The following is a 12,009-nucleotide window of genomic DNA, read 5'->3' as shown; positions in this document are numbered from 1 at the left end:
GCTCTGTCTGGCTTACTTCCCTTAGTATGAAGTGAACATTCTAGGTCCATTCATGTTCCTGCACATGGTGTCATTTCATTCTTTATTATGGCTGAGTACTATTCCATTGTATATATGTGCCACATTCCTCTGCCCGTGGATGTTTGCGTTGCTTCATCTGTGGTCTTCTTACCGTTTTATTCTACATTAGCCTCTAAGGTTTTGTACAAGGTTAGAAAAGGGGAAGAGAGTTGGAGAGGTCTCCTTTTGGTTCTGTGCTGGCTACCCGAGAAAGTCCAGAAATATCATAGGATGAGGGGGTTCTAATACTGGGTTAGAAAAGATCAAAGCTGACACATGACACTGCCCCCCTAAAGCGAGGCCGTTCTATTGACTGTGAACAGACCATCCACATACTGCTCCTTTCTCCTTGTAAGCTGTCATATTTGGAGTAATGGGATAGCATATCATTGAATATAATTTTCAAATTCTGCTTCAGAGAACATTTGAAAGTCTGTTCTCATTTCTAAATTTCTCCTTTTGATGGATGGGGCTGAACACTAAATTTTTTGTGGCGATTTCAGATCTGCCCCCTCGTCTACCACAAGGTCTTCCAAAGCACGTAAGCAAGTGCCTTCTGGCTTCCTTCAGCCAAAGACAAACAGCGGCTGTGCCAGAGGGCCTGGCAGCTGATTCATCCTGGCACAGATACATCCAGGCTTCAATTAGGCTGGGACCCAGGGTGCACGATTGAACAGTGATAGGCCTTCCTCTCCTCACGCCAGCGACAAGCTGGGGCCTCTCTCCCTTGCCGTCTGTGCTGTCGGGTGTGGTGTTAAGGAGCAGTGCCCCCTGTGCCAGCCCCCTAGCCCGCGTCACAGGGAGTGGAAGGTGGACCTCCCCTTCGGCGTTCCTGTGGGCCCATCACTTCCAGCTGGGAGGTGGAGATGGGTTTTCTGAGGAGCTCAGACCTTGGGTCTCTGGAAGTGAAAGGGTTCAGCTGTCAGAACTATTTTCAAATCTAAGAATTTTAAGCAAATCAGATTAAGCCTGCTTCTTCTATGGCGTTTTTCATTGATCGTCCGTGAAACCCCGGCCCGTGAAGAGCGATTGAGACAGATTCACTCGTGCCTGTTGTTCAGAATAAATTCGATAATTTTTCTTTTTTTTTCTTTTTGCAAGGATGCTCTGAGTTTGGGGATTTATTTATGTTTAGGAAAGACATCCAGTGAAAGGATGGTTTGTAGATAACCACACATGCAGATCATAGAGAGGTGGTGTCTTAGGCTGGATCCATGCAGGAAAAGAGAACGTTGGAAGCGTGGATTTTGTTGGCGTGATGATCATGCCTCGTGTTTGGTTATTCGCGTTCATCACTTTCTCCCAGTTCCAGTGTCAGCCTAGGACCTCACTCACAGGGTTCACCGCCCCACAGGCAAGTCTGCCCTGTTATCGCAGCTCTCACAGCAGCCGAAAGCCGGAAGGGCCGGTCCGACTTCTGACGGGTCAGCAGAGGACTGAGTGTGTACGTCCAGCCAGACCTCGCCTGCTGTTTGCAGGCTGGTGCCCCCTCTCCCTCACGGCACCTCTCACATTGGAACCAAAATGTAGGAGACGGTCCTGGTTGTCCCAGAGGAGGTGATACTTACATTCTAAAGCAAGAGTATTTGCCATACCTGGTTCTCAGAGTCTCTGATGTGGAAGGTGGAAGGTGTTCTCATCCCCAAGGATAGAACAGTCAGGGCGGACATGATTCTGTAACCTTGTCCTTGTTGGGCTTCCCAGGTGGCACTCGTGGTAAAGAACCTGCCTGCCAATGCAGGAGACCTAAAAGATGCGGGTTCGATCCCTGGGTTGGGAAGATCCCCCGGGGCAGGGCATGGCCACCCACTCCAGTGTTCTTGCCTGGAGCATCCCATGGACAGAGGAACCTAGTAGGCTACAGTCCACAGGGTTGTCCAGAGCTGGGCTCAGCTAAGCGACTTAGCACGCATGACCCTGTTGCATGGACGGGAATGCCGAGGAGGCGAGCTGGTGCGGCCTCACTGGGAGGGCACAGCACACGGGTCAGGCCCCACCGCGGACCCAGCCTGTGCCCAGACCCGAGCCCTGCTGCCTTCTGCCTCCAACGGGCCGCGCGCTCCGTGTGGGAACAGAAAGAGTGTGAAGCTTCTAGAGAAACGCGGGTTTGCCCCACTTGTCACACATGTGGAAGATGGTTCTCAGTGAGTGAAGAAACGAGTCTCCGAGTTTGTGGGAACAGTGACGAAAAGGGACCGTTGAAAAGCTTGTTTCCTCAGGGGCCATCGAGGCACAGGGAGGCTGTGTGAGGTCATGATTACGGGGAAGGCAATGAGTAGGAGCATGCAGCGTCTCAGCGGCCCGCATTGTAAGGAGCGAGTTACAGTTACACGCGCAGTGAGTGTGAGCACGACTCTGCACGTGGAAACGAGGGCGCTGGCCGTCTTTGCTCGTTCTTCAGTTACTGCTGGGACGACACCCCTACCTTTTCACAGCTGGTTGTTAGTTATCATTTTGCAGGGTTGCTCCCCTGTATGCACATAAGGGTGTGCTTAAGTCTTTTATAATGTTTCAGGCATTAAAATACCTAGAGGATATCTCGCTCCCCAAGTCCCACCACCCGGTCTCCTGAGCGCCTTTGCAGTCGGCGCCCTCTTCCCGTCCTGGCCACTAATGTCTGTCCCTACACGTCCTTTCAGGAAGTCAAATAAACTGAACAGTACGATGTGTGTTTAGTGTGTGGAGTCTTCTATTTAGCATAATGCTTTTTGAGACTTCTCATCTTGTTACACCTACCAGTAGTTAGCTCCATTGTATGATTATCATACTTTGTATATGCATTCACCAGTTGTGGATATTTTGGTTGTCTGAATTTTAGTCTATTATGAATATAGCTACAGAAACATTCATGAACAGCTCTTTGTGCCAATATATGTTTTTATTTTTCTTGGATCCATACTTATATCTGAGATTTCTGGGTCATACATTAAGTGTATGTTTTACTTTATAAGAAACTGCCAAACCATTTTCCACGTGACTGTGCAATTTGGCATTCCCAGTAGCTATGAATGTATAAGAATTCCACTTGTTTCACAATGAGAGTAGCATATTTATTATTTTAGTCCCAGCTGAATATAAAACAAAAAGTGATTATTGACCCATTTCAGTTATGAGTAAATCTATGTGAATCCTTAATAAAACATGACCCACTGAATTCCACTGTGAACTTAAAAATACATCTTGATTAAGTTAAGATTTATCCCCAAATGCAAGATTGGTTCCACATTAGAAGGTCTAAGGTCTTAATTTACTACTTGAATAACAGAAAATATTTTGTATTGTCTCAGTAGATGCAGAAAGAACGTTTATATCCACTACTGTTTAAGATTAAAAGGGACTCTAGCAATGTAAGAGTGGTATAGGTTATGTAGCAAAACTCAGAGCAAATACTAAATATAATGGACAGGTTTTACAAGCATTTTCTTGATGATGAAGCACATGACAAGAGCAACTACTCCAACAGCTTTTAACATAATATTGGAGATCTTGGCTTATAAAACAAAGAAAGGCAAATAAATGAAAGTGAAAGGGCTTGAAAGAAGAAAGACAAAAGTCTTATATTTGCAGATGATTTCATTCACTTAACTGGAAAAACTAATACAGTGGAATCATTAAGCTGTTAGAACTAATATGACTTTTCATGGTTATTGAATATAAAAACTAGTAACATCGGTCAATACACCAATAATGACTAACAAAACTTATAATAAGATTTCCTTTTTATAGCAGATAACACTTGAAAATATCTATGAGCTTAATCACACACAAAAAAATAATCATGGGAAAACTTGAGAAATGCTAACAAACTGCAGAGAAGATTTAAATAGCATTTTATATCCTTCCATAATTTAAGTTACAGCCTAAGATTATAAGGTTGCCAATTCTTCACTAATTTATCAATTTATTGCAGTCTCAATCAAAATTCCAGTACCTCTCAATGAGCTTATTCCAAAACACATATATTGGGGAAAAAAAGATACATAAAAGGCTAAGTTAACTTCATATTTTCCCTGTTAGATAATGAGAAATACTTCAAAACCATGAAAATGAAAACAACGTGTTATTGGCTCAATAACTGGAATAAAGCCAGAGGAATATATAAGAAATTTCAGAGATATTTGGGAACTTAATTTTATTAAGTATGACACCACAGAACTGTGGGGAAAAGATAGATTATTTGGTACAATGTTTAAGGGAAAACTGGCTATTTTGAAAAAAATTAAGCTCTTTCTGTTTAAACATGCATGCATCTAATGACTTAACTATTTAAATTTGAAAGGTAAAACTATAAGTAAGTAGAATAGATTATAGGAAAAGAGCATTGTGACCTATGCTTGGGAAAGACTTTTAAAACAAAATCTGGAAAGTATAAAACAGTAGACAAAAAATTTTGATCAATTTATTTTCATCAGAGTTAAAGAGTTATTTTCAGTGATGAACACCATGATAAAATTAATGACCAATAGCTGACAGTAATACTTAAAAATTAAAAGTGAGTAATATATGAAGAAGGGAGCCTTGATTCTCGCTGCGTCTCATAGTCACTGTGTCTTGGTGTCTTGATTTTGCCTCACCCGCCCTAACTGCGCTCAAGTCTCTACGAGTAGACACGGGCCCATTGTATTGTGCGTACCATCCTGGAGACTTAATGTAAGGTGTGGGTTTATTATTATTGAACTTTCCTAGAACTCATTTTGTTCTATCAGTGGCAATCACATTGCCCCCTAATCCTGGTTGGTTACAGTTAATGTCCCTCAAATAGTCCCTCTTCTACCTTCTGTTTGAGTGCTCTTCTTTGGAATTCCTATTAGATGGATATTAGACGGAGCCTGTCATCTAAACTCTCTTTCTTATTTTTCATCCTTTCAACTCTATGAGCCACATCCTGGATGACTTCCTCATATCTGTTTCCCAGTTTACTGAGCTCACCAGCTCTAACTCATCAGTAACTACTTTTATTTCTAGTTTCACTTTGGTTCTTTTCAATCTTTCCATTCTTTACGACAGTGCCTTATACCCTTATTAAGTTTCTAGTCACTTTAAATATATTTATTTAAAGACTGTGTATGATATGACTCTATTGTCTAAAGTTTTTGTACTCCGTTTCTGATGGTTATTGTGTCCACCAACTCTACTTGACAGGAAATCTTCAAATATGATCATGATCAGAGTTTATCCTTGAGGGTCTTACATGATTTTAATTGAAGGGATGGCTGAAGAGGGTCTTGGTTTGCCCTGAGAAGTGCTCTGGGTCTTCCCAGCCAAGACCACGTTTTGGTTTTTTTTGGTGAGCTTCTTTGCTTGGACATCCTGTGTCAGGTAGCATAAGCTAAAACTGCAAGAGCAGTCCTGTGGTTATGGATTTGGAGACGACTTCCTTGCCTCAAGCTAAGATAGCCTAGTCTCCATGGGCATATGGGTGGTCCTTCTGGTCCACACGTCACTCAGCTTTAAACACTCAGCTTCCTCGGGCCCAGTCCCCTTCCCCAGATCCCAAGCCCTTGCCTTCTGTGTCCATATGGCCATTAAAGCCCAAGTCCCTCATCTTTTAAAAGCAGAAACCACTGATTTCCTGAGGCTGACAGAGTGTGCCTCACGAACTTACCACCCTGACTATCTGTCCTTTTTTCATTTTTGCCCTTATTTTCTTGCCTATTCGACTGTATACATTCATGCATCCTGGGAAAGCCTCAGACTTGTTACAACCTTCACACTAACTGCCCTTGGATTTGCAATACACACTGGTGGAATCAATACCCCTGCTTCAGGTGAAATCAAACATCCCATAACACATAATAGAATGCCTTTCTGTTGAGCTAGTCCAAGTTGGGTTTCTGTCCCTTGCAACCAAAACAGCCATTTGTGTCCCCCTCTGAGTTCTCACGGCCCCTTTCCAGTCCTCCTTGCAGATGAGTCAGGAGTGTTTTCCTTTTCCTGACTCTGGGTTTCACTTTGCCAGCTGGCTCCAGAGGGACTCATCTCCTGTCCACGCATCTTTTAGCACGCGTCCTCTGGAGCTCAGTCAGGCGCTGTCCTCCTGCAGCTCCGCTTTCCATGACGCCCCGCACCCACCTGCTGCCTCTTTTCTCTTCGGCACCTGACGGCACCTGCTCCAGAGGGACCAGTGAAGGCGCCGGGGTTCACCCAGCGTATGTTCCACGTGCAAGAAGACCTGACATTCAGAGGTTGTTCAGTCACTCAGTCCTGTCTGACTCTTTGCAACCTCATGGGCTGCAGCACACCAGGCTTCCCTGTCCTTCACTATCTCCCAGAGTTTGCTCAAACTCATGTCCATCGAGTTGGTGATGCGATCCAACCATCTCATCCTCTGTTGTCCCCTTCTCCTGCCTTCAATCTTTCCCAACATGAGTCTCTTCCAATGAGTTGGCTCTTCACATCAGTTGGCTAAAGTTTTGGAGCTTCAACTTCAGCATCAGTCTTTCCAATGAATATTCAGGGTTGATTTCCTTTAGGATGGACTGGTTTGATCTCCTTGCAGTCCAAGGGACTCTCAAGAGTCTTCTCCAGCATCACAGTTTGAAAGCATCAATTTTTCATTGGTCAGCTTTCTTTATGGTCCATCTCTCACCATGACCACTGGAAAAAGACACTCAGAGGTTAATTCCTGCCAAATTTGAACAACATTCATGTGATTAAGATCTCATACATTTATCCACTGGATTTTGTTGCTTTTCCCTTTTCTTAATGGTTCAAGAGTCTTGAAATAGCAGTGCTACTGCTATCTGAAAATTGTTTATATGGTTTCAAAATCAGTTCTAAGAAAGGATTGTTAATGTTCTAAGATGTTGTTGGTATGAGATTTGCAGCCGTGTTTTGCAGACTGGGTTATTTTTTTTTAATCCCAGATATGTGTGGTTTCCCATCATCTCTGATACAATCCAATTCAAGAGAAATTTTGAAATAAATTTGACACATGCTCATGAGCATAAATTTATTTTGGGACCTGTGAATGAGAGCAATTCTGCCCCAATGTGAAATTTTTCTTTTAGCTTTTTATTTGAAGTAAGAGCTAAGTTGTCCCTCTAGAACAGTTCGCATCCTCAGACCCAAGTCTGACTGTCAGCATCAGTTCAGATTATCACGATCACCAGGCCTTGGTCTTCCAGCCTCCAGACCATGAGAATTCAATTTCAGTAGTTCATACACTGTTCAATGTCCAGTGCTTTAAGTCCTGAGCTGGCTGAGACGGGGCATTTGTAAGGAGGGGGTCAAGGCGCTGCCAGTGGACCTCCCTCTGTTTCTCGGCTCCAGGCTGCTCAGGACTCCTGGGGCTGTGTCACAGCACCATCTCCAAAGTACCTCTGGTCCCAGGGCTGGGGTATCAGGATTTTTATGTAGTTTCTGCACCCCATGTGACTGTGGGAACTCTGAAGCCCCGTCTGCCCCACCACACTGGACATTGTATTTATTACACAGCAGTAAACACAAGGAACACTGCAGCCAAGATCAAAGTCAACTTGACCTTGGGACGGCTGGTGGAGTTGTTCAAATTCTTGACCGTAATACTGAAGGGCGTTGTGTGCTGACTCAGGAAGAGGGACTGGAAGCAGGGTGGACACGTGAGGCCGGAGCTGAGCCCCAGGTGGCCTGGTTGCAGGGGGAGTGGTCAGGACCAGCCCAGCCCAGCGGCATCCGAAGGGGGAGAGGCGGCCACAGTGAGATGCTCAGTCTGTGTGTGAATGAAGAGAAGGTTCCAAGGCTGATCCAGATTTTATATCGCTTGACAGACAGACGGGTGTCATGGCAGGACAAGTATGCCTTCACTGGATTTGAAGTTACACTTGAAATCCAGGTGGCCATAGACACAGCAATACAGCATTTCAGTGCAGAGTCAAGGCCACTGCAGGGCACCCAGAAATGCCAGCGTAGCAGGCCTGCGCACGATGCATATGGGCGTGACAGTTGGCTGGACGAGGCGGAGGTCACTAGTGTTAGAACTAGTGTTAGTGTAGTGTTAGTTCTCTGTCAAGGCACTGGGCAAAGGGAACACCCACCCAGCAGGTTCAGAAGCGCCTCCCGCTCAGGTTCACCCAGTCAGGGCCCTCTGGCCCCTGCCACGGAAATCTGCTCCCACTGACAGAGTTCCCAAGCCATGGATGCTAGTGCTTCCCTGGCCTTTCCATGGAAACCACTTCACTCATTTATTCTCTGATCAAGTTGATGAAAGCAGGCCTATCCCCTTGTAATTTTTAAAATATGTATTTATTTAGGCTGAGCTGGGTCTTAGTTGTGACCCTGGAGATCTTTAGTTGCAGCATGTGGGATCTAGCTCCCTGAACAGGGATCGAACTGGGGCCTTCTACTGAGAGTGCAGGCTTAGCCCCTGGACCACCAGGGAAGCCCCCATTGTATTGCTTAAAATAATAAAATCCACCTTCCTTGGGGAAAAGAGACAGCTGGGGGTCTGGGATGAGCCTCTGCTGATGTGATGAGAACACCGAAGCCAGCCGTGGCCTCGGGAGGGGCCGGGGCCTCGGCGCAGCCTCCTGGCCTGGACTCACGGCGCCACGGGGAGCGAGGACGGAGCTCTGGGTTCTTGGCCGGCAGCAGTTCCTGGCAGGGACCCCGCTCAGGCTCTGCAGGGACCCAGGCTTGTGTGTTTGGCCCCCACCTTTACCTGTTGCTGGAATCACCGGTAAAGGGCGCACTGCTGTCCTGGTGAGATGGGCTCCGGCCCTTGGTGAAGCTCAGGGCCCTGCACGGTTTGGTCCAAGTTCCTCTCTGATCTGACCGTGTCGGCACGGGCCGGGGTTCGGTCAGAGCGCAGCACTCGTTTCCGCACGAGCTCAGGCTGGGTGGATGTGGAGCGGGGAGATGGAGAAGGAAAGCGGAAAGCAGGCCTGGGGGGCACCGACCCTGTGCCCTGCTGCCACCCCCTCCAGTTCATCTGGTGAAGCCCTGCCCCGGCTGTGGCTGAATTTGTGGGAAGAGCTGAATGAGCCCCAGGGTGGGGTCTGCCCCTGTGGGGCTGGCCTCCTGGGAGGAAGAGAGGGGCAGAGGGCACGTGAGCACACGGTGAGACACCAGCTCCGGCCAGGAAGTGGCCTCAGCAGAGCTAGAGCTGGCACCCTGACCTTGACCTTGGACTTGAGCCTCCAGCTGTGTTGTTACTGCCCCGCCCCAGTCTATGGTTAGGGCAGCTGGAGCCCACAGGCAAAGGGCGGAAGGCTGGCTGGCCTCTGCTGAATTAGCCCCTGGAAACACGGCCCCAGGGAGGAGTGGGGTTGAGGGGGCAGCCAGGCGCCCGGCTCTGGGCCCTGACACAGCCCCCTGGGGCAGCGGCCCATGGTGTTCTGGCCCCCTCCGCAGGCCGACTCGTCCCAGGATCTTGGGCCGCCCAGCTGATGCCTCTGGTCCCTGAGCTCTCATGGTTGGTTGGGACCATGGGACGTTGAGCAGGGCGCCCTGTCCCCTCTGGGTAGTGTAGATGGACTGATTCTGACCACAGCTCTCACAAATGTTGCAATGGCCACGGAATGCAGTTTGGATTAATCAAGCATAGGCACAGAATGTGCTGTACACATGGATGCTTTTGCTCTGTGGTCTATAAAATATCAATAAGGAAAATGTCCCACATCAGCTGATTCTCCTACAGGTTTCTCATGTAATAACAGGCGACGGAAACCACATGTGTTTTATTTCCATCGCAGCTCGTCACAGCCACCTTGGACGGCAAGCTTCAGTTGTTTCAGGCCGAGTGATGCTGGCCCACGGGCAGGGCACCGCTGGGCCAGAGCGTGGCCTGTGTCTGGGTCCTCGTCCTGAGAGAGCCGGTCAGTATCTGGGCCGCCCGCACGTCTGAGCCACCCTCACAGCCACGGCCCACCCGCTCCTTGACGGGGATTCCCTGCCCTGGAAAAATGGAAATGGCGTCCAGCACTTCCGCACAGAATTTGGTCAAGTTAAAATAGAATGTTCTTCAATAAAAAGTAACCTAGTATTTCTTTCATAATTTAGTCTGCAGAGAGGGGAGGGTGAGAGAGAGACAGACAGGGACAGAGGGACTGACAGACAGACGCGGAGGGGGAGAGAGAGGCTTCGCCGGGTGTGGGAACATGGCCGTGCTGGCCCTAAGCCCTGGCCTTCTGGTGGACGCGGCCGTTTTGCTGGGTGGACTAGCCTCTGCCGGGGCCTCCACCCTCACATACAGCTTGGCTTCTGGGCTCCCCCACCACCGGATGACTGTCCAGCGGGGACAGCGTCCAGTCACCCTCATATGATTCCTCAGAGATGTACCTGCCTCCAGAGACCCCAGAACCAAGCCTTTCTTGAGCCCCAGAAGAATCAGGATGCTTCTAGAACTCTTCCAGATACAGGTGCCCAACAGCACAAGAGTCCGCCCGCGCGGAAACGCCCTGGGAAGCCCCGGTGTTACCCAGCCCACCGGAACCTGCCGAGGCCCCGCCCACCCCACGCCCCTGCTCCCCGAGACTCAACTGCCCCCACTCCTCAGAAATGCCCGGGGCTGATCTCCTGGGCTCCCTACTACAGCTTCATTGACCACAGGTACACATGCTTCTTCTTGCTGTTTCCAAAGAGCAAAATTTTAGAAAAAGTGACCTGAATTTTTCAAACATTCCGGAGTTATCCAGACACTTTAATCCATTTATGGCAACTATACTGTTCTTCTTTGTTAAAATAAAATTACCTTAAAACTAGTTTAAAATAAGTAAATGACGCAGTCTATGGGCAAGTGAGCTCATGGAATCTTATTTAATATTCTTAATTTTAGCTACATCATTTAAATGTTTAACTTTTCTTTTTTTTTTTTTTATAAATTTATTTATTTTAGTTGGGGGCTAATTACTTTACAATATTGTAATAGTTTTTGCCATACATTGACATGAATCAGCCATGGGTTTACATGTGTTCCCCTTCCTGGACCCCCCACCCACCTCCCTCCCCATCCCATCCTTCTGGATCATCCCATTGCCCCGGCCCTGAGCCCTTGTCACATGCATCGAACATGGAATGGTGTTCTGTTTCACATATGATAATATACATGTTTCAATGCTATTCTCCCAGAACGTCCCACCCTCACCTTCTCCCTCAGAGTCCATAAAATTGTTCCATGCATCTGTGTCTCTTATTCTGTCTCGCATATAGGGTTATCGTTACCATCTTTCAAATTCCATATATATGCATTAGTATACTGTATTGTTGTTTTTCTTTCTGGCTTACTTCACTCTGTATAATGGGCTCCAGTTTCATCCATCTCAGTAGAACCGATTCAAATGTATTTTTTTTAATGGCTGAGTAATATTCCATTGTGTATATGTAGCACAGCTTCCTTATCCATTCGTCTGCTGATGGACATCTAGGTTGCTTCCATGTCCTGGCTATTGTAAACAGTGCTGCGATGAACATTGGGGTACACGCGTCTCTTTCAATTCTGGTTTCCTCGGTGTATATGCCCAGCAGTGGGATTGCTGGGTCATATGGCAGTTCTATTCCCAGTTTTTTAAGGAATCTCCACACTGTTCTCCATAGTGGCTGTACTAGTTTGCATTCCCACCAACAGTGTAAGAGGGTTCCCTTTTCTCCACACCCTCTCCAGCATTTATTGTATATATTTTATGTATATATACATAAAAAAAAATATATATATATATACATAAAAATATATATATTTTATGTATATAAAATATACATAAAACAGAAATCACCATCTTTATTTTTAAGCGTACAGTTCACTGTTCTTAACTGCAATCTCATTGTTGTGCAACCATCACCAACAACCATCTCCAGAGCATTTTCTCTTGCAAAACTGACGTCCCGTCTCCGTTAAACCCGAACTCCAGCCCCCCCGGCCCTGCACCCACCTCTGCTTCCGCTCATTCGACCGTTACGTGACTCCTCCAGGGGCCTTGGGTAAGTGGAATCAGGCAGTATTTGTCCTTTTGTAACTGGCTCGTGCTACTGAGCGTG

The 12,009-nt window shown here is 46.9% G+C and overlaps 1 protein-coding gene across 22 annotated transcripts in view; it reads left to right on the top strand.

The window, feature by feature from the left end:
* The window catches only part of WDR27 (WD repeat domain 27), a 144,624-nt gene extending 134,605 nt beyond the window's left edge, over positions 1-10,019 (top strand). For all 22 annotated transcript variants that reach the window (XM_081529678.1, XM_081529656.1, XM_081529668.1 and 19 more), the window contains one exon: positions 9,732-10,019. In XM_081529678.1, coding sequence (XP_081385804.1) covers positions 9,732-9,782 — 51 coding nt within the window. In that variant the 3' untranslated portion in view covers positions 9,783-10,019. The remainder of the gene's footprint in view (positions 1-9,731) is intronic.
* The last annotated feature ends 1,990 nt before the right edge of the window (positions 10,020-12,009 follow it).

Source organism: Giraffa tippelskirchi, chromosome 9 (genome assembly GCF_054371585.1).
Source record: "Giraffa tippelskirchi isolate mGirTip1 chromosome 9, T2T-mGirTip1v1.2.pri, whole genome shotgun sequence".
NCBI classification, from domain to species: domain Eukaryota; kingdom Metazoa; phylum Chordata; class Mammalia; order Artiodactyla; family Giraffidae; genus Giraffa; species Giraffa tippelskirchi.
This window is presented reverse-complemented; position numbering and strand designations above follow the sequence as displayed.